Here is a 23,581-nt window from a genome sequence, read left to right as displayed (position 1 = left end):
AATTGCCATAGAGCAATGACTCGTTGCTGGCGACCGTTCCTCAAATTCCATTCAGCTGTGTGTGCTGTCTTGAACACACCCCGCTGAGTACCCCGATATTGTTCAAGGGGAATAATGGCTACACAGGAGCCGTCTCCACCATCTTCCCTGGAAGGCAACAAGCCGGGCTTCACAAAGAAAATTCTGGCCAACAAACTCGAGGACAAGCATCTGTGCAATTCGTGCCAGAAAATCCTGAGAAGGCCCTTGCAAGCTCAGTGCGGTCACCGCTTTTGTTCGTTCTGTTTCAACAAAATTGTGAGGTGAGTGGTGTCACGGTTGTTAGCGCGCAAGAGCTAGCTAAATGTGTGTGTAGCCTGTGTGTGGGAGCAAATCAAAGCTGGTCACCAACCCTCCTTTAAATATCTTTCAATTAACACTGCTCCGGTCGTTGTCACGGGTAACGCTGTCTACTACTGCAAAGACACAATGTCATGTATTGCAATGAACCACTAAACAATTCGGCGTACAGGTAATTCACCAGACAACACTTTGTCCCAGTAAAATATCAACTTGTGTGATGATGGGGAGCAGCGGTGCTTGCTGTCAGTCAGGTCCCGCTGAGCACAGTTGTCTGGCCGGGGTGAGCAGGGAGCAGGCACAGTGACCGTTAGCTGGAAGTGTCACTTTTACTTGTGTAAAAGTAAAAACAGGCAAGGTCAGTGTGTATGCCGGTTGCCGAATTTACTAGAGGGTACCCCCAACTGTTGAAGTCTTCACAATGTTTTTATTCAGTTTGTATATTTGTCGACCAAGCGAGCCAACGTTAAACTGTGCATTTAATGAGCGCAGTTTAGGTTGATCTCTCAGTGTGCCTAGTAGGAACGAGATAAGACTGAATTGAATTCATTTGAAAAAAAATCAAGTTACAAAAAAAGAATGGATGAAATAAATAAAAAACAAATGATCCATGTAATATATATTTTTTTATATTCGGAGGACTAACGCCAACGGTGCAGTTAGCTTGGAGGTGAGATCACTTTTAACACTGCGCATGTGTGCGATAGAAATGCATTTATTTTTTTGTTTCATTTTCATTCTTAGCTGTTCTGGCCGAATTTGCAATAATGACTGCTTACACGGATGGCACAATACAAAACCATATCTGTAGGCTATAATTACAATGAGTGAATATATCTTTTGTATGAAATTGACATAATCAAATCAATTATTGTTTTGTTTTCTCCATTGTCCACACAAACCAAAGATATTCCATTGAGAAACATAGTAAACCAAAACCAACAGTACTATCTTTACATCTGAGAGGCTCAAAAAAGATGATTTGTTGTCTACAATGTCTAGACTTTAGTTTACTAATGGTCATAAATATCTTTTTCCTCCCTTCAAGTTCGGGACCACAGAAATGCAGCGCTTGCATCAAAGAAGATCTGTTTGAAGAACCCACCTCCATTCTCAAGCAAGGCGGTGTAAGCACACTTTTTTACCCTACATGTCAGCTTTCAATACAGCATTATTAGTATGCACTTATAGGTGGAGTCAGCGATTCTGGAGAATCCTTGTTGTCTAAATCCCTTCAAATCTCCTCATGATCGCTACCTGTCTTTACTGTGTATGTGCTGCCAAAAAATCTAGTGTTTATACACAGCCTAGGCTCTGTAAACTGGCTGGCATGTTGCTAGCTACGCTGGGCCCTCTTTGTTTACATACCAGTCTACAGAGCATAGGCTGTGTATTAACACTGGACAGGAGGGACAGGTAGCGGGTCTCGAGAAGATATTTACTGATTTTGCCCCAAACTGATTGAGACAAAAAGTTTTCTCCAGAATCACAGATTCCACCTTTAAAGTTGCGTATAGTTTAACATAACAAAAAGAAGGCTGTCTTGGGGGAAGAGAGTTTTGGCCTCGTTTTTTTTTTTTTGGGTTGCAGCAAAAAATGTCTGGACCTAAAAAAAAAACTCAAAATAATCTCGAGAGTGAGCTGTGTGACGTCCTAGCCCATTGTGTGTGTTTACAGCTCCTAGGCGCCTGAGCTCAGAGCCAACACAACATAAAAACCCAGTGACTGCTGTATGACTCTTGGCAGCATTAACAATAGACGGAGCCACTTTAGCACTGTGTCCTCTAGAAAAGGACCATATGTGCAGGGGAAAGGAGAGCCGGGGGAGAGAAAAGTGAGCTCCGAGTAGTATCTTGATCCGCAGTGTGTTTGTAACATTACCCTTTTACACTGTAACTGAAGACTCTCCAACCAAACACACTGTCCACAACACTGACAAACTACCTCTGCTCTCTCCGTGCACAGGCCTTCCCCGACAATGCGGCCCGGAGGGAAGTGGAGGCCCTGGCAGCGGTCTGTCCCAATGAAGGATGCACGTGGACGGGAACTATCAAGGAGTTTGAGGTGCACACACTCAAGCAATAATGTTCATTTAAATGGTATTATATGTCTAATGTATTTTATCTCCTAGTCCTCCTCCCCCTTTCCACAAAGTGGCTTATGTTGCTTCTCACCCATTGTAAATAATGTTCTTAACGACCTGTTCTGTACAGTGACACTGTTATAACAGATCACAAATAAGATAATCATGAAGTCAAAACCCCATTGTTTGATACTATTATTGGTCAGCATCCCACTGCAATAGCAATTCAACATATTAACAATGAGACAGTAGTGATTTAATCCAGTAATGATCTGTCTATTTAATAGTTATTTTGGTAGTACCGGGGTCCTCCACTAGTACTCAGTTTGTCTACCAGGGTTTCACAGGGCATGTACTCCATCATAATTGTATGTCATTGATATCAGCATCACTGTTTCCTTTTTCACTCTCTTTAAACAGAGCTGGATTAAGTTACTGCTAATGCTAACGCAACACTTCCTACCGCTGCTGCCTCACAATAAAAGCATTCCACTCACAAAAATTGAGCAAAGCAAACTGTGTCTACAAAACAAGACTGCATTGTCTGGACAGTGGATCAGTTCTCAATATTACAGGGAATACATTTCCGAGTCAGACTTTTCTTCTTGTATTTTAACCAATGTGAGTGTGTGTGCGTGTTGCATTGAGAACATACACACCAGCTGCCCTTCTGTTTTGTTTCTCACAAAGACGCTGCTTAAAGACTGTTTGCTGTAGTATTAAAACGCACTCGCTGTTCCCACGGTAACCATCGGTGTCGCCCAAATTAACCAGGACAGGGAATCCTAAGGATCCAGTGACTTCATTTGAGCTTTCATATCAATAGTTGACATTTTCACTTCTGTTCCATGGAGGTTAAAGATAATGTAACCATGTTCAAAAGACTTCTTCTTTTTCACAGAGCATCAGTCGGTTATTTTCATGTGGAGCGCATATTGTATCAGACACAATCCATTAAATGTAAATGCTACTTTCCTCTGTTAGCCCATGTTACAATAGCAGCAGACTGTAGCGAGCGGAGCATATGGGCGTTTGCTCTGACAACGTGCGCTAAATAACTCAATAACACGTACATTTAATGAAACATTAATGACATTATGAAAAAGACGGCAAAACGATGCGTACATACTACACTTCCTGTGATAAGTGCGGATGGGGTTCACACCAGAGATGATCCGTTCCAGTTTCTTTTCAACCACACTAAGGGTGTATTCACACATGCCGTGTTTAGTTCGGTTGAAACGAACTCAGATGCACTTCTGCCTTCGGTGCGCATCTTTCAGGCAGGTGTGAATACAGCAATCGCACTCGGGTGCGGACCAAACAAACGCTCCGAGACCCAGCTGAAGAGGTAGTCTCGATGCGTTTCCAAACGCACTCTGCTGCAGTTCGTTTGTGGTGTGAATTTGTTCGGACTCGATCCGACCCAAATGCAGGAGGCACTGTGCCTTTTCTTTCTTTTCTTTTTTAATAAATAGCCGTCAGCTTCACATTATGGGAAAGTGTTGTTGTCACCATTATTAGGAAGATTAGTTGTGGTTTGACCGGGAGCCCAGAACAATATAAATGCTGAATGTGTTCAGCGATCAGATGAAGGAGAGGGGAGCGTCTCTCGCACAGTGCCAACAGGTTCACGCTGCGCAAGAAGTGTGTGTTTTTATTTTGCTTCCCATGTACGGGACCGTCAATACTATCCCCGTGTCAGTTTGGAGCTGAACTGCGCCGACCCAGCTGATACACAGCTTAATCAGCTGAGTGTCAGCTTGAGCCTATTCTTCTCGCGTGACGCGCATCCAGCACCAAAAATACAGTAAAAATTATGTTTCACATCGTAGGCTACAAGCCACATAACGTGGCATTGACATAAGGCTACACATTATGACCATATGAAACAACAATAATTTGATGTTTTTCCTCTTTATTTATAGGTTAGATGTAGGCCCTTTTATTATTTTTAGCCCCATATTATATCAATGATATATATTTCGCAGTTTAAACTTTGTGCTTCCTGTTTCTCTCCACCCCAGAATGTCTGTCCAATGAATGAATGACCTCAGATCACGTGTGGTTTTGCTTCGTAATGCTGGTTCACTTGCAAAAGGGGCAATATGAAAGTGGACCACACCAAACAAAAAAAATCAAAACTCTATTTGGTCTGGACCAAAGCAAGTGCACTAGCGGACTTTCCCAGTGTGAATACACCCTAAAACAAAGCTGGTGTGAACACGCCCTAACTAAACAAGTCCAAGGCCACGATTGTTTTCCACTTCACATCAAGGTTGTTGCAATTCTCACACATCTGGTTTTATTATTTTGTTCATATTTTCAAATTATTCTTTTAAACTTAACTTTAGTACACTTTATTTTATGAAATATGCACACACACTCGCCGGCAGTGTACTATCAGTGACACGTCGTCAGGTCAGAGGTACATCCATTTACACTGAACAATAATTGAACATATGTTGACCCCCTTGTTATTGTTGTTGGTGACCCTGCAGGCCAGCCATGAGGGCCACTGTGACTTCATGATCATCCTGTGTCCTTCCTGTAAAGAGCTGATGAGAGCCAACGAACAGGAGCGCCACAACGAGAGAGAGTGTCCCGAGAGAACGCTCAACTGCAAATACTGCAAAGAACCCTTTCTGCTAAAGAACATCAAGGTCAGGCTCTCCACTGTTTGATTATCAGAACACACTTAGAACAGGTCCTGGCTAAGAAATGTATGCGCTTCAGTTAGGAAAGAGTATCTCAACTCTTCTAGGCTAATAATGACTCCTACGAACAACATGTTTGTGAAATTCTCGAAAAATTACCAACGGAAATGACCAAGCCTTACTGACCAAGTGTTGTGCTGGTGTACGACTTTATTTTCCAAATTGGTGTTGGACTGATACGTTGTATTGTAATATCGTAACATGATACTTGCTGGCTCTATATTAGGTCTAGGTTTACTGTATGTATACAGGTATACTGATGTTCTGATGTGTGTGCGTGTTGCCATAGGTCAAAGCAATCCTCCGATTACATAACAGTGTTATAATGTAGCACTGTTCATGGCTCACATGGTAACACGTTGTGTACGATGGTTTTAAAGTCGTCCACTGACTCCTGGTGAATGATCATGGCCAGTTCCTTTCTTTATCTTTTAGTTGAATCGTTTGTATAAAAGTCAGTCTAATAGTCCAATAACTTTAAACACGGAGAATAGCAATTGTCTGTTACACAGAGTGCCCTGGTCCCCAAAGTTACATACTGTTGCTTTAAAGGTGCACTATGCAGTTTCAGAAGAGAGTGATGTATTAACATGTGCAGAGCCTGCAGTTACTATACATGTAATTCTTAGTATTAAATAATTCTATCATTATGAAACAAAATCAAATTATTTTGGAACCACATGTAAGACTAGAATATTGTTGTAAACACAACTGTGAAACAGTAATTTTCAAATAGCTTTTTGACTTCAAACATTGTTCCAGGGATCACATTTTCCTGTGAGGAAAGTTTGTTTATGCAGTTATAAGAATATACATTAGACAATGTTCACTTCTCTGAAAAACCCAGTTACATAGTGTAGTTTTACCTTTTAGTGCTGACTCCTTTTGACTTACGCTGCATTCCAAATCACATTCTCGTACTCATACATTGTTAGCATGCAGTAGGCACACAATTGACCTTTGGCTCAGTCCCCGCTAAGCCCCGCCCCCGAATGCAAATGAACCAATAGCGTTAAACTACTAACGACCCAGGATCCAGACTCGGACATTCTCAGCATCTATCTCCATAGAGAACCATTGGAGCCTGCGACACTTTTGTTGTTTTCTTGGCTTTATTAATTGTTAAAGACGCAAAAATGGCCAAACGATGTGCCTGGGGTACATGCAACAGCGATACGTGATTACGCCAGCTGCTCTCATTCACGTCGTTACCCCCGCGGATTTTAAAGTCAACATTGCAGCTGCTGTCAGTGCCCGCAGATATTTCAGACTGGAGGAAATTTAACAAGTTGGATTATATTTTAAAAGGGGAAAGAATGAATAGCAAGAGAAAGGCCTGCGCCAGCCTTGGACGGTTTACAACAGCGAAAAGGACCAACAATGTACGAGCGTTTCAAACGGACAGGTAGCCTACATGAACGGAAGGATGCTAGCTAGCTCTGCTGTCAGTCACACTGGATGATAACTAGGCTATCAGCTTGCTTCTTTCTACAGCCAGGGAGTCAGATTGGTGAGTCAGAAACTATTTTGGGGTTTATTTAATAATCAGTTGATGAATTGATGCCGAGTGCAAGCCATGATGCTTTTTATATTCAATTGAGCAGTTGTGTTTTCATTGTTGCTGATGGACAAACATAGTTGGAGCTGTGCAATAATCAAGGATAAAGAGATGGTTTAATTCTGATGCTGGACATAGCCTGTATGCTACTGGTACTTTATCTATTAAGATTTAGTTTATGGAGGTGCCTTCAGTTAGATTTCCTACAGAACATTGAGTGCTGTCTTTTATTTTGAAAGCTAAACAGAAGAAGCCTAGTAGTGTAACCCGGCGAAGGTTTGACTTGTTCCCCTGCGTACTTCCCGGTGTTGTGCCGAATTCCCACTCCCCCGCAGGATCCCACTCCCCTACGTATTGCTACTTGTAGTTTGGGGGGGGGGGGGGTATTTCGGCAGGTATGAAAAACAGTGTTGCCAAAATCCTACTCCCCTTCTAACTTTTACATTCATGCAACTAGTATCAAAAGCTTTTTATGGCACACTCTACAGGGCATGAGGAGCCAATTCACATATTACCCTCATTTCGATAATAGGACAGTGTAGCACAACATCGACATCAACATCGTTTTTCAAGTGCAGCTCCAAAGTACGTCTATTTTCGTGAGACAATCATTCGGACTTTACGAGTAGCACGACATACAAATCGTATAGGCTCTCAAGTGCAGCACAACATAACTTGTATTTTGATGAACCATGAATTAAATAGCCTACTAACAGTTTCCTCAAAGCCTAAGAATCGCCTCGGAGGGGAGTGGGATCCTGCGGGGGAGTGGGAATTCGGCACAACACCGGCCCTTGATGTGAGAGACGAGTCCGTTTAGTTGATGGATGAGATGTTTTATCATTTAGAGAAAACTACAGTACGCACAAAACAGAACCTGCAGTCACTGTTGTGTCATTTCAAATACGTCTGGTCTGTGTGTGAATGTGCGAGCGAGAGCTGCCATATTGTAAACAAGCAGTCAGCTGCGACAACTTGTCCGAGTTAGCAACAGTAACTAAGGAGGGCGGGGCTTAGCCAAAGGTCAATTGGGACATACCTTTACTTATTTATTTCATCATAACATGGCGCCTTGATCTTGCCTCTTGCTTATACATCTGTCTCATCCCTGCATGTTTTCATATGGAGGCTCCGTTGATGTGACGTCACTTCCGGTGCACAGTGGATTGTGGGTCAGAATCGCCCAAATAGCATGCTGATTTCAACACTAAAAAATCTTGTCCGGAGTTAGTAGACATCCGGGTATGCTGCATCTGACATCATGTATTGGACATCCTTAATCTTTTTCTACCATACTAAATAGCTGGGAAAATAATGCGTATTGGAACGCATGGATAATCTCTGGCTAGAGTATCCACCTTTGAACCTTTGTCCACTATCATAACATAACTTACCAAAGCCCCCACTTATAAACAGCTGTTATGGCGGGCTGCACTTACACTGGGTCAGAGGTTTTCCTACAGTGAAAGTAGAAATGCAGAGGGAGGAAAGTGAGGAAAAGATAGTGTGAGGTGAAAGGGACAGATGTTCTGAAAGCAACAGGCCCACCATCAGTTAGACAATGTGACCATAAGCGCCCCAGTATTATTTTAGCGTTAACCAACTTTACTGCCTTTCTTTCAGGCTCATGATGAAATCTGTCCGAAGTACCCCATGATTTGTGAAGGTTGTGCCAAGAAAAAGATTCCCAGAGAAAAGGTAGACTATCCCTGGGATCCCTAGTATCCCACATATATATTAGTTCCAAGCGATTTTTCATAATTCTGTTAGATTGACCTCATTTACCATTATTAGCATGGGTTCAAATTCTACAATGTATTCTACAGATCATTGGCTTCTTTCATTTTTTCCATTGTTTTGTTTTGCAGTATGTGGACCATATTAAGTTCTGCAGTAAATTTAAAGCACCATGCAGATTTCATGTTGTTGGCTGCGATGCGTCTGTAAGTAGACATTTTTGTCATAACTTGCTGTATGAGTAACAATGGCTAGTGTAATAACTACTGGATCATGTAGGAACTTGGCAAAATTCAACATAGTTAGAGTTGGTAAATTGACTAAACTTACATCTTCAGACATAAGAATTAAGCAAAAAGGTACAAATAACAGAAATAAGTAAATATTCTGAATTGATAAGATTACGATAAAACAAAAGTCTTTATATATAAATATTTAGTTCTCAGTTTGCCAAAGCAGTACATTATTCACCAGTTATTACAGAGTTTGTTTGCACATCACTGTGATTCAATCTTGTGTTGTTAAGTATAATGTGTGTGTGTGTGTGTGTGTGTGTGTGTGTGTGTGTGTGTGTGTGTGTGTGTGTCTACAATATTTCATATTTAACACATGAACTATTGTAGTTGTGAATTAGCTTTTAGAACAATAATAGTTGAGTTAGATATAGGTCTGTTCAGCTAGTAGCTTCTTTCTCACTCCACACAAACATATTTAGTCATTATTTTTCATATGCAGACACTAAAGGCTTTATACTTCTTATTTTACATATGACCTTTTAACTATCATCGACTATATAATCGTGTTTTGTACTTTTGGTAGTTAACAGACTAATCATGTGTTTGTGCATCCAGCTTTACAACAGGTTTATTAAACAATCAATTAAATTATGTTAAATAATTAATTACATATACTGCATATTATTAGCATGGCTCCATTCATATTAATATCGGGACTCCCAAAAACACAATGCAGTCATAGTTAAAGGTGCGAATGCTTGTTTTATATTTGTACTCAATGTGTCAGATCAATCTAATGCCCAAACATTGTTCTGTTGTTCAGTGTCACAATTGTGAAACAATTAAACATGAATGATGAAGGATGAATACTTGGTGAGGTCAACAAAGACATGAGCTCCATTATTTATTTGCTGCATGCTTTCAGTCATTTATTCAGTGACACAGTTTCTCCTCCATCAATAACATTACATCTCCAGTGAGCAGTGTGAGCAATGGACTGAGACTATTGTGTGTGTTCTTTATACGTTTCTGTTTGTATCTTTTTTTTCCTGACACCAAAGGTGGAGAAAGAGAAGATCCCTGACCATGAGCGCCAGTGTTCCTATGAACATCTCAACCTGCTGCTGCACTTCATCATGGGCATCAAGGTGAGCCTGGAGAGCCTGCAGCCCCAGAGCCTGGAGGTGGCCAGTCACAAGCTGCAGGAGCTCCACCTGTCCCTCAGAGAGCTGGAGCAGAAGATGAGTCAGCTGGGTGGGTGTGGTGGTGGAGCAGCTCCCGTGCAGGGGGCCTGTGCTCCGGCCCTTGCCACGTCCTTCACCCCTCTGCCCAGTGCTGTGGGCGCCGCGCTGGAGCTGCAGCTCCACAGTGAAAAGGCTAAGGTGGCCGAGCTGAGCCGGCGCTGCCAGGACCTGGAGCTCAAAGTGGGCACCTTCGAGAACATCGTCTGTGTCCTCAACCGAGAGATGGAGCGCTCCTGCACCACCATGGAGGCCTACAACCGCCAGCACAGGCTGGACCAGGACAAGATCGAGATCCTCAACAACAAGGTGACAACATGACACAGCACCTGGGCAGTCCAGAGGGGATTTCCACTACACTTTGCATTACATTTCTGACAGAATGCCCATATTTAGTCTTTCATTAAAAGAATAGTTCAACATTTTAAATGTTTTGCTTTTTGCCTTACTCCCATGCTCAAGACAAAGGCGACAGAAACCGTTCCTGTAACCGTGTGCATTTTTTATTTAGGGCTCTCATCCAGGTTAGCTTAGCTCAAACACTGGTAGTCAAAGGGAGCAAGTCAAAAAATTACTTAACAACATCACTAAATGCTCCTGTGTGCTTGTTGGGACTTGTTTATTTACCACCTTATGTTGAGCTCTATATTTCTACACGTTATGTAATTTTAGATTCAAATACATACTGGAAGGAAACCTCCATTGTACCTATTTGTAGCTCAGTAGAATCATTTCTAAAAGCTACAGCATTCTACTTTTTCTGTTTTACTCTTTCCTTTTAACTGTGTTTTGTCCCGTCATGGTACATTTTAGCTTTTTATTTTGTTTTATGTCTTAGTAGTAGGCTAGACGTAAGTTTTGATTTGTCTTGTAATGCTATTGCCTGTGTAAGCGCTTAGCGGCCCTGTGCTCTTGAAAAGGTGCTATATAGATAAAATAACTCACTCACTGTATCAGGCAGCATTGGTTTCGTTCCCTCTGAACCAGTTAGGTAAAGGCTTGTGGATGCATTGCTGTGCTGCAGGTGCGTCAGCTGGAGAGGACAGTCAGTCTGCGGGACCTGTCCATCGTGGAGATGGACGGGAAGATGAGGGAGATGTCTGCGGCCACATACGACGGCATCTTTGTCTGGAAGATCTCTGACTTCACCAAGAAGAGGCAGGACGCTGTGGCCGGCCGCGCCCCTGCTATGTTCTCTCCTGGTGAGAAGTTCATAATATGTTGTGACATCCTAGTTATAACACAGACATATTTATTTATTTATTGGTTTATTTGAGGGACATTGCACACTAATAAACAGCCAGACTGTAAGTGAGCCAGAGTTAGCCTAAGAGGCTAGTTTGCATCTGTTGTCCCCTGCCAGATATTAAAAAAGCAACCTAAAATTACAGAAATAAAATGCATGTACAAACAAAGATTAAAAAACAGACTCAGAAAATACAGTAACACATAGTAAGAACGAATTGACAGACAATGGCAAACAAACAATAAAATAAGCAGACAATAAAACACAGCGTACATTAATTCCTACATTATAGGAAAGTGAACAAAACAGTAAATTAGAGCAGGACAAATACACCTACAATGTCTGATACAATGGTGCTTTGTGTTTTTCAGCCTTTTATACCAGTAAATACGGCTACAAGATGTGCCTGCGGATCTACCTGAACGGGGACGGGACCGGCCGCGGCACCCACCTGTCTCTGTTCTTTGTGGTGATGAGGGGACACAGCGACGCACTCCTCAAGTGGCCTTTTAATCAGAAGGTAACACTCATTACAATCATAAAAAACCTAAAATAATGCTACTCTACAATGGAAATTATTCTAAACAAATTAGCCCTGCATACATACACATATATACAGTGGTTTCAGATAGTATTTTTTTCATTTTTCATTTAACTTTTATTTATCCTCGAGAGACCAATTGAGGGGTGACCCTCATTTTCAATGACGTCGAGTTCAAACAAATTCAAAGGAAAAACAACAATACATTAACAATATTCAACGCAAATACATCAAATACACAACAACAGGTGAAGAGAAAAACAATTGAAACATTTACACAGTGGTGAAATTAAGTGGTAGCAATTAAAATTAAATGGGTGAGAGTACAATATAGCCTAATTAAAACAGTTACAGGTAGAGTTTGGCAGATTTAAAATAGTTTGTTTAAATTGGTTAAAGGATATGAAGTTATTTAGTTTAATTTGTTGCTGTAAGTTGTTCCAGGAGTCAGGGGCACTGAAGCTAAAAGCTGTCTTTCCTAGCTCAGACCGGGCTTGTGGGACATAAAGCATAAGCATGTCAGTGGAGCGGGTCTGATAAAGCCCATCTGAGATTTGCAGCAATTCAGTTAAATAACGAGGAAGCTTCCCGGTCAAGGCTTTGTAAATTAAAATATGCCAATGTGCGTCACGTCTCTCTTTAAGGGAGGACCACCCAACCTTTTCATATAAAAGACAATGGTGTGTGTCATAAGCATCTCCTGTGATGAACCTTAAAGCAGAGTGAAAAACAGAGTCCAGGAGTTTAAGACATGAATGTGATGCATGCCGGTAAACCACATCACCGTAATCAAGGACAGACATGAAAACTGCTTCAATAATCCTTTTCCTACTAAATAAAGGGAAGGTGGTTTTGTTCCTATAAAAATAGCCAATTTTTTGTCGTAGTCGACGAACAAGATTTTTTATATGAAAATTAAAAGTGAGTTTATCATCTAACCAGATGCCAAGATATTTGTACTCTGTGACTCTTTCAATTAAAAATCCATTATTTGTAAAAATATTAAAATCATTCAAATTTGTAGTTCTTGCTCTGGAGAAACACATATATTTGGTTTTGTCTGTATTTAGAACCAGCCTGAGGTCCACTAGACAGTCCTGCAGGGTGTTAAAAGAGCTTTGTAGGTTCTGAATAGATTGGTGCACCGAATCGGAAATGCAATACAGTACTGTGTCGTCAGCGTATAGATGGGCATGACAGTTTTTTAGCGATGAAACAATGTTATTTATATAAATTGTGAAAAGAACTGGACCTAAAATTGAGCCTTGTGGGACACCATTTGTAACAGTTAAAAACTCAGATTGGTATCTTCCGAGTTTAACTGACTGCTGTCTATCAGAGAGATAATCCCTAAACCAGCTACATGCAGAATGATCAAAGCCAATGTCATGCAGCCTCTGTAAAAGCAAATGGTGGTCAACAGTATCAAAGGCCTTTGAAAGATCAATAAAAAGTGCTGCACAGTGCTTTTTCTTGTCTAATGCTGTAACAATGTTGTTTACAACCAAAGTCACAGCAGAGACAGTACTGTGGCCTGCCCTAAAACCAGATTGGAATGGGCTCAAAATGGAAGCACTAGTTAGAAATGTTTTTAACTGATTATTAATAAGTGATTCTAGAATTTTTGCCAGGCATGGGAGTTTGGAAATTGGCCTGTAGTTATTAAGATTATTTTTGTCACCACCTTTATGTAAAGGAATTACGTGAGCTTTTTTCCAAATTTTAGGAACTATTCCAGAGGAGATGGAAAGATTAAAAATATGGGTTATTTGTTTTGATATTATATGTGTCGAAAGCTTGATTGAAAACGGGTCCAAATTGTCCTCTCCCATGTACTTCTTGGGGTTGATGGCGAGGAGCGCATCTACAACAACACTTGTGGGAAGAAGATCAAGGCTGAAAATAGGAGTTTGAGAGACAGGCGGTACGTTACTACTGGTTGTAGAAGGTGTACAACCTCCATTTTGAAAGAGTTGACCAGCAGCTACAAAATGTTTATTAAAAGCTAAGCCAATCTCTTTTTGATCATTGAGAGTGTGACCATTTAATTTGATCTGAGTGGGAACTGTGCTAGAATTGTTTTTATTATAGTTCACAGCTTTCCAAAATAGTGCAGGGTTAGAGTAGCAGTCGGAGATTAATTCAAGGTAATATTCGGATTTGGCTTTCCTGACCATGGCTGTGCACTTATTCCTAAATTGTCTAAAAATAGTCCAATTGGTATTATCTCCAGAGCGTCTAGCTAGAGACCATGCTTTATTTCTTTCAGAAAATAAATCAGACAGTTCACTTGTAAACCAGGGGTTTGATCTATTTTTTACTCTATGCTTTTTAAGGGGCGCATGTTTGTTTATAATTGAGGTGAAACTATTGATGAAATAGTCTAAGGCTAACTCAACATCCGAAATTTCCGTAGTGAGTTGAATGTCACTATGACGGAGATCACTTAAAAAGGCTTGCTCATTAAACCCTTTAAAATTACGCTTAATTATGATTTTAGGTTGAGATCTTTTTAAATAGTATTGAAAGCCCTTAACTTTTTTCACACTTGTGTTGTAGATAATCAGATATGATTGTATTTGGAAGAAATGTCCGTGTTTGCACATCAATTTGGGTTCAATAACAAAGCAATTTTTTTTGTTGCAAATTTATTCTAAAAATCAATATCAAAAATCTCTCTTTTTTATAGTGTTTTAGTGTAGCAGGAACACCAAAACAAGGAAACAGTTGGTGAGGCTCTGTCCAAAGTTCCAAATTATGCCTACCAATATCTGTAACACTCGGCTAATGAACACAACAGACTGTAACTTGTTTTTGTAACTTGTACACACACAGAAATGTAACATGTATGGCTTTTGGAGAAATGACGTGCTGGAATTACATTATTTCTTAGCTAAAAGTATTTTTAAGCTTTAGTCCCATGGATGAAACAAGCAAAGGTGCATGTTGAAATCAATTTAGGGAGCTGTAGAGATGTTGTTAGGCAAGCAGTTTTTCCACACTCACTGTCTTTTAACCACGTCCTGATTCCAGTTCTGAACTTAAACTATAAAGAAATTAAATTGTTATTTTCTCATTTAAGTCTATAGAGGAATGCAAGTACACCTGTAAAATGCATAGTAATATGAACACAATTGATCTTTAAATGAGTTGTTAATCAGTTCAAATCAGTTGCTAATTGTTGTCACTTTTTGCTTGGTTTTAAAATAACTTATTATTTGATTTACTTTGATGCATTCTTACTTCGGAGTGCACAGTTAAAGGTGCACTATGCAGTCTCAGGGGAGGGGGAGTTGTTTACATTTGCAGAGCCTGCATTTAGTTTACAAAACATATTTTCTCTTCATGTCATTCTTAGTATTGAATTATTATTATTATATGTCTGTAAACAAAGCTTTGGGCCCTTCTGCTGTAAACAACAGCAGTGAACCACTAACGTTTCAGGAAGCTTTCTAACTTAGAACAGTTTTCAAGGGATCCAATTTTCCTGTTCCTTGTTTATTCAGTTATGAGAAAATACCTTAGAAAATGTTCACTTCTCTGACACACCCAAAGTTATATAGTGCACCTTTAATCTTATCACAATTAGCATGTTGGAAGTGCTATCATGTTATATAGACTTGATCTGCATTAGCGGGGTCAGCTGCATTGTATTTCCCTTGGGAGCGGATGTAAGGCTAGCCTCCTCCTGACATGTGTTACTATAGGTCACCTTAATGCTGCTGGACCAGAACAACAGGGAGCACATAATCGACGCCTTCCGGCCCGACGTCTCCTCCTCGTCCTTCCAGAGGCCCGTCAGTGATATGAACATCGCCAGCGGCTGCCCTCTCTTCTGTCCGCTGTCCAAGCTGGACTCCAAAAACTCTTACATACGCGACGACACCATCTTCATCAAGGCCATAGTAGACCTCACTGGGCTCTAGGCAAGAACAAATCACATCCCCTGCCATTTGTTGCTACTTGGGCTTTTGTATCACCAGTAACTGACATTTCTCTTTGGGGAGGGGGTATGTCTAGTTCGTTTGGTTTTGATATGGATCATTGAAGGCAATATGCAAGACCAGGAAGCAGGAAACTCACCTTTTTTTTGCGGGGGCCAACTGGGCCACAAGTTGCTGGTGGTTTTCAAGACTTCCTTAGCCACTCAAAACTAGTTTGGCAAAAAACATTTATAGCCTACCAAAGTGAACGGAGTCACAATACATGTGCCAGTATTTGCCTGGTGACCCTCCCCACAACAAACAGCATTTGAAAGGATTGAAGCATTCCACGACCTAGGTAGATTTTATGCTTGTAAAATAAGTAGCCAGCCTAGATTCCATTGTCTTCTTCAGTGATCATCCTATGGCTTCTTGTTCCATAGAGGAGGTTCATCATGTTCAGTTTTACACCCAACATTCACCTGATTTAAAAAAAAAAAAAGAGGTGCAGAGGAAATTTTAGATTAAATTCAAGTCAGTTCAACAATTATTTATTTTTATTTCCAAACGTGAATGTTTGAATGTGAATTGCTGCTTGTTGCTAGTTGTTATGTCCCAAAGGAATAGGGCCTTAACTAGTAGCTTATACGTAACTACCACGACTGGATTCCCTCAAAATCATTGAAGCCACATGTATCATTTTCCAGCCACTTTGATCTGAATTCCACAACAAAAGAATTGTGGCCTTGAAAGTTGATTTAGCAAAGGCAAAGAGTAACATTAGGTTGCATTGTGGAATGGTGTCTCTGGCATTTTTCGAAGTCCAATATTCCCTCCTCTTCGCACTGTTTCAGTTGCTAAATAAATAATATATATCTGTCTATTTAGCTTGTAAGATGCCTTGCTATGTTCACCAACTTAATGGTTGTTGGGAAGACGCTGGATGAGAGTGCGCTGAACCAAAACATTAGAAGTTCAGTTCAATCGGCTGAAAGACTCTGAAACACTGCATAGAGCTGAGAGGAACTATGGAGGGATTGGTTCACACTTCTCTGTAGGTCTATCACTATGACCCATTTCATGTTACCTGTTATGATTTGCCCCATTGTTTAACATACAATGATATTGGTAACAAAGCTTCTTTAAAACAACAACAACCACAATCTTTTAAACTCCAAAGTGCCAGTATTTTTTTTCACACATCCAAATTTCACCTGGGTTTTTCGATTGTATTCTTTTTGTTTGACATTTCAGACACCCATACATTTTCAGATTATACATTTCATTTTAAAAGAAAAGCTCTGCCCCAGTGACGGTGAAGCTATGTAGATAAATCCCGCCTCCAGACATAGTGATAGATGAAGCAGGTCAAGGCGCTTGTGATCACTGTTTGTGTGTACTGCTTGACATTTGGTTTTACTAACATATTTTTGAGTGTTATTTTGAAACGTGGAGTTCCAATAACAGCCTGAATCTTCATGTAGCCCTCAGCGTATGGCTCAGCTTTGCACACACCTTGTCGGGCAGTTGGACTCTTTTAAAACACATTTACTGTTCCTTAACATCTATGCCTCCAACTCTGTGTTCCATTAGCCCCTTTTACACAGAGATTGCGGCATATTGACGGAACAACATCACTCCAAAATGCCGGCTTTGCTTGCTTCTGTGTTATTTACACAGAACCAAGCAACGCCGGCCTGCTGGCGCATCAGTAGCCCCTTTTACACAGCGCTCCGGAATGAAAGAGGTGCTTGTAAACAGCGTCAGGTGTGACGTAAACATTTAGCGCCGCGCCGGTCAGCTGCTTTACAACAACAACAATGGCCGGTGAATTGAGAGCAGAAGTGCTGGAGCTTGCAGTAAGAGGGCCGTATTTTACTGTCCCCACGATGTGCCAGTTGATCTCGCTACGCGCTGAGTCCAACATCACTGGGACAGTTAACCAACTGACTAACTGACTAAATCAATCCGACCGCTTCACCTCTGTGTGTGTGTGTGTGTGTGTGTGTGTGTGTGTGTGTGTGTGTGTGTGTGTGTGTGTGTGTGTGTGTGTGTGTGTGTGTGTGTGTGTGTGTGTGAGTGTGTGAGACAGGTTGGTTGTGAGCGAGTCTCTTTGTGAGGGCAGCGATCTGCCAATCAGACATACACATACACACAGTGTGTGAAGTCACGTTACTGTAGACAGAAATAAAGTGTGGATATACGCTCAGACTTAGGATAATAATAGCGGCGGCGGAATGTGTTAGCAAAACAGTAGCTCTGTGGCTAACAGCTGAGCCGGAGCTTTCAGTCAGCTGAAGCAGACAGTCTAGCGGGGCGAGCAGACTATTCCCCCGTTACTAGGTCGACCTTCAAGCTGAACAAGAGCCCTCCGCTGCGCGTCGGGCTCCTGCTTCAGCTTGTCGGTCTTTATTTCTAGCAAGTGACCCGTTCGCTATACTTTATCCCTTACTTAGCCTAGCCTAGCTTTCCATTGTACAACTTCTCCTGGGCAGAAATAGACTCATACACTCTGCAAAATGAAGCGCGGGGGTTTGGATTGAGCAACGGACCTTATGATCAGCTAGATTATACACCGTTCCTTTTATTTGGTGATTTTTATGGGACATCAGGCCGCCGTGGTTAATGTTAAACACACGTCCTTCAACTGCTAACATGGTCGCATGTTTAGAACGTAGACTATGGAACGTCAAACGCCCCCCTGTTCCGCAACAACAAGCTGGAGCATTTAAACAGAGAGGCGGAACTGATCGTGTCGGGAATCTTACTACCCCCCGAGGTAGTAAAATTCCCGGAACGATCACTCGCACCTTTCTTCCCTCGTTCCGCAACTGTCGCATTTACACAGCTGGGGGGAGGGCCGAAAGGCCGGCATATTCCCGGCTTTCACTGGCTGTGTAAAAGGGGCTATTGAATTCCATGAATTCTAAGTGCAGTATCTCGGTAGTGTGTGTGTGTGTGTGTGTGTGTGTGTGTGTGTGTGTGTGTGTGTGTGTGTGTGTGTGTGTGCGCGTGTGAGAGAGAGAGTGTATTGTTCCATTCCTTTGCTGTTATTTGCAGTGTTCATTTTCGTGTTGGATCTGTGGAAGATGCACCGTAGCTTGCAACAGTTCCTGGGCTGTTAAGTTGATTTACCCAAATGGAAATATGACAAATTTTACAAAACAATACAACTTATATTTGAATACAAACTTTGATTGACCCAATAAATATCTTTTGATATTAAAACTTTTGCTTTTTTCAATATTTGTTGTCTGCATATTAACATGTTAACCTTTTTTTTCTCTTTTGAAACCTGTTTACTAGGGATGTATTCAGTTTCATTTCAGCAATTTATAACATTTAATAACATGCACATGTACAAATATTGAAATGGCCAAAATGTCATATTGAACATCTCTGTGCAATGATTTTGTAGACATATATACATATATAAAAATACATATACCCAAATGAGAGATGTATCAAAAATATGGCTACTGAAGTGTCTTCACAAAGTATTCATTTCCACTTTTGTTTGCATTTTGTGGTGTCGCCACTAAGATGTCCAAACTAATTCACAATGACCAAAAGTGCAAACACTTTTGTGATAGAGAGATAAAAATAGTAATGTGGGTTGGTTGATAATTGAAACTTACTTAGTGACCAAGCATGGTTACTCAGTTTACACCACACTCTGAGTTAACCATGTAGTGGGGGATGCATGTTAAACTGGATCCATCAGACCAGACACACATTTCCCATTGAAGTGTTGGACCTGGGGAGATCTGTAACAATGTGAGACACTTGAAGGTTGTGGAGGACGTTGATATACAGTATGAAGGGCCACTAGCGACATGGCAAACATGTTCTCTGTTATTCTGAGCACTGTTTCTTACAGGTTTAACCAAGGCTCACCTTCTTCAGACATTTCCCAAACATTGAAGAAGAAACATCACAGAGTGGGGATTATATCCCCTTATGACATCATAAGGGGAGAGAAATTACATTTTTTTTCAAAACAGGTTTGAAGAAAGGTTGAGTTAGAGAAAAAGAGATAGGGCTGTATGTGGAAGTCTCTAGTCACACGGGGGACCCATATTAATGTTAAAAAAAACATGAAAACTTGCATTTTGTGCAATATGTGACCTTTAAATTAGAATGCATCTTTTAGATGTGTCCCCATGTGTGTGTGGACATTCCAACTCAAACCATGCAGCCTTGACTTGGCTGTGATATTCCTAAATGCAGTAAAGGTCAGGCTGGTTGAAGGCTTTGTGAAGACACACAGTGATATTTCCATATGGGTGAGGCCTGGAACTGAGATGTGAGGATGGAAACAGAGCTAAGGTATACATTAGAAAGAAGAAAGAAAATGGTTGATGTTATTTGTAAAATTTGTTCCTATTTTTGGCTTTCCTTACAGCTTTGAACTGAACCTACTTTTTACAGAAAAAGAAAAGTGCCTGTACCATGTGTTGTGTTGTTTGATGAGGACCACTGAGTTGTGGATGTGCTTAAATTTCCCGTGAGTTAAACCTTTTGAAACGTGAAAACTTTTGATTTTGTGCAGTGTGTTTTTATGTTTATTTTGTATGTGTAATTCTTTTGTCGTTGTACTTTTATGAACCCTCCCTTTACATAACCTCTGACTAAGAATGTTCTCCTCCAACTAGTGAATGTTAAAATATTAACTTTATTTAATCATATATTAAAACAGGGTCCGAAATAATCCTTCAGCCAAACGCAGAATGCTTTTCAAACCCTCTCAACATATACTGACGCCTCTCTGTGCACGAGATGCTTCAGTAATGAGAAATACATACATATATATCAAAACATTGGTTTATATCGTAGATTTTCTAATACATTTTTTATGATTTAATGATGAATATATGCAGCGCCTGAGCGTGCGATATGATTTTGATTGAAAGTTTTGACGGTGTGCTTGAGTTTGATGAGGTGTGTGTGTGTGTGCTGCTGCTGCTGCTGTGTTAAACATATCTGACTAATAAATAGATTGTAATTGATTGAAGAAATAAAGTTATACTGTAGGGTGAGACGCTTTGAAAGCATGTTTTGCTTTCGTCTGGCTGTCTGTGAAAAGATGCATCTGCAGTGTTATCTCAGTATGGTTTGCAGCTTAGGATTCCTGACTTATTTTTCTTGCTATAACAAAAACACATGTTCTCTTTCCCCCACCATTTTTATTTGGAATATGTTGATATCATTGCACATTGTGTACACTACATTTTGCATGTACCGTATGTGTGTGTGTTTTTATCTTTGCTCTCTTGTTAAATGTGTTATCTGATGTAAGGCTGGGACTTCAGAAACATTTCATCGCTGGTGAACGTAACAAAAAGGGCTTTGCATTTCATTTGCATCTGCTAAATGTCACCTTAAGAGACACACACACACACACACACACACACACACACACACACACACACACACACACACACACACACACACACACACACACACACACACACACACACACACACACACACGTCTGTTTTCCGCTAGCTTTAGCTCGATCTGTCAAATGGATCCGGCAAAAAAAGTGTCTCCAGCCTTCGAAAAAACCATGTCACATTTGAGCCGGTTGATGTCATGCTGTATCAGCGATTCTAGACTTGTAGGAAATGCCACACTGCCTCACTGTTATTGCAACAGGATAAAGATACTATTTCAACGTGATGTATTGTATTTCAAATAACACTTGGGGAGCTGTCAAACTGAAGCCCCGATGGGTTGTTGTTGATTATGAACATATCTAATTCTCTGTGTATGGATCTCTCTCTCTCTCTCTCTAAAGCCCGTGTTGAGATTATAAGATGGAGAGCTTTTTTCATCTGTAGCCATGACTTCAAACTGCAATGGACTATACTGTAGTTGTTCTACTCTGCCACATTGTGTGGATAGTGACTCGTGTGTTAGTGAACTCTTTGTACTACAGGAAAAATTGGTTTCATATTTGTATTTAGTTTTTTGTTTTATTAAAGGTTTTAAGAAGCCCTCTATGCAAAGAAGTGCAATGTTTTTCTCAATTTTTGTCACGTGAACATTTGACAGTTTGTCTAAGTGGAAAGCTCTCTGCAGCACACTGTAGCTCTCTCACCACATGGGGGAGCACAATGCACACACTGACACATGAGGCACGGCCATGATCACATAGAACAAAATAACTGCCAAGATTCATTTTTAGCTCAATTGAGGCCTTGTTTTTAAATCAAATGCACAATGTTTACAATTTATTGGCATTTTTTCAGAACAGACGTGGTAGAAATTGAATTTTATATTCATAAGTTTATTTGAATTAGTCTATAACCGCTAGAAAATAAAAGTGCTTTTATTACCTTTTAAAATGAGCAGTTTATATCTACATTTTTCTTGTCCTTGAAGGCAACCGCAGCTTCTGTAAATCCTCCCAAAGGGACGGTTAGAAAAGAAGCGTTAAAATCATGAATCTGTAGATGTCACTAAACACAGTAGTTTCAGCCAATAGTAATCAAACTACATGTGAGTACTCGTTCTGCAGTACATTTCCAGTAAGAGATTGTCCAAATTGATGTATCAATGTGCTAACAGCATTGTACATGTGGATCTGGTTAGGTCAGGTCCTTCCGAAGGGTCTCTTCTTTAAGACTGTAACTCTAAGTAGTTAAGAGGGAAATCTCTCCTCAGACATCTGAAACATGACAAACAGCCTGTCTAGACTACTAGACTTTTCACCTATAGTGAATGTTGAATGTCAAATGTCTGTTTAATGGTGGGGTGAGCGATTCTGGAGAATGTCTGTTGACAACTCCCTTTTTGTCAGAATCAGTCATACCAGTATACAGAACCTAGGCCGTTTCTTTAAAAGAAATGTCAGCGCACACACAGTACGGACTGGTAGCAGATTGTAAGGGGGATATTCTTTGATTTTGACAATGGTGATTTGTCAACAAACTTACCAAGCTTACCCAGCCTTTAACGCAAGGGTCACTTAATACATGACATCATCTTTATTCAACTGCCCATTCCTCAATGCCAAAATAGTAACATTCACTCTTCTTGAACTTATCTAAGATTGTAGAGAAGACTGATGTGGGTAAGTAATTGATGTGCATTACATTACGTCATCCCGTCTAGTCAATCCTCTGGAACTCCCACAGGCTACTGTCCTCCCACACATCTGGTAAACATCTCCCCCGTCATGTCCTACTGACAGACACAGACTTCCTCCTGTGTGTGTTATTGAAGATCAGGCAGTCAATCATATTCTGTAAGGCAGTGACCGTGAACTGGACTGACATCCATTTACAAATAATATGGCGGATGGTTTATATATTTGAATGATCTCTCTCTATGTTAAAACTAAAAGGTGATGTAATGGTACCGCTGCTGTCAAATGCTTGTATCCTATTTTTTCTAAGAAATAAGAAAATCAGTCAAAGGGTCAAAAACTTGCTTCTCACGCGATGGTACCGTGAACATCTTTGAAGATAAACATGAAAGTACAACTATTCCTTAGGGAAGTAATATCTCAGGTAGCCTTTACAAAGAGAACATTGGGTTACTTCATGGGTCATGGTTGGAAACGGTATGGAATGCATAGCTTCAAAAACAGGTAGCCAGCACCCCCTGGGACAGAGGAAATGACGAGTGACAGGCACTCAAGAATATGGTTAAGTGTGACTTAAGGAGAGGAAACATTAGCTGCCATCGCTATGAATAAGGCCGTGGTTGTCTATACAGACCTATCTTTGTGAGATGTGCCCTCCAATTCTCCCCCCGATCCAGTTTAATATGCTGCCTTACCCATACCAAGCGGGGAAAAGAATGACAAAGGCCCTCTCAGATCGCAGACCTCTTTAAAAAGAATTTAGGCACAGTTGCTGAAATGCGGATTGAGTGTACTTCTGGAATAGATATTACCACCAAAAAAAAGGTTACCTAAATACAGGGGGTGGCTCATCTTACCCTTTGGCTC

At 40.6% G+C, this 23,581-nt stretch overlaps 1 protein-coding gene across 1 annotated transcript; it reads left to right on the top strand.

Annotated features, from left to right (window-relative positions):
- Positions 1-77: 77 nt before the first annotated feature.
- On the top strand, positions 78-15,624 carry traf2a (Tnf receptor-associated factor 2a; the record flags this gene model as incomplete). Its single annotated transcript, XM_080050029.1, has 10 exons — positions 78-302; positions 1,388-1,466; positions 2,305-2,403; positions 4,924-5,085; positions 8,321-8,395; positions 8,566-8,640; positions 9,732-10,220; positions 10,936-11,113; positions 11,529-11,677; positions 15,406-15,624. The coding sequence occupies exons 1-10, from the start codon at positions 115-117 to the stop codon at positions 15,622-15,624; spliced, it is 1,713 nt and encodes a 570-aa protein (XP_079906155.1). The 5' UTR covers positions 78-114.
- Between the last annotated feature and the right edge of the window lie 7,957 nt (positions 15,625-23,581).

Source organism: Ammodytes marinus (genome assembly GCF_949987685.1).
Source record: "Ammodytes marinus genome assembly, chromosome: 2".
Taxonomy (NCBI): domain Eukaryota; kingdom Metazoa; phylum Chordata; class Actinopteri; order Uranoscopiformes; family Ammodytidae; genus Ammodytes; species Ammodytes marinus.
This window is presented reverse-complemented; position numbering and strand designations above follow the sequence as displayed.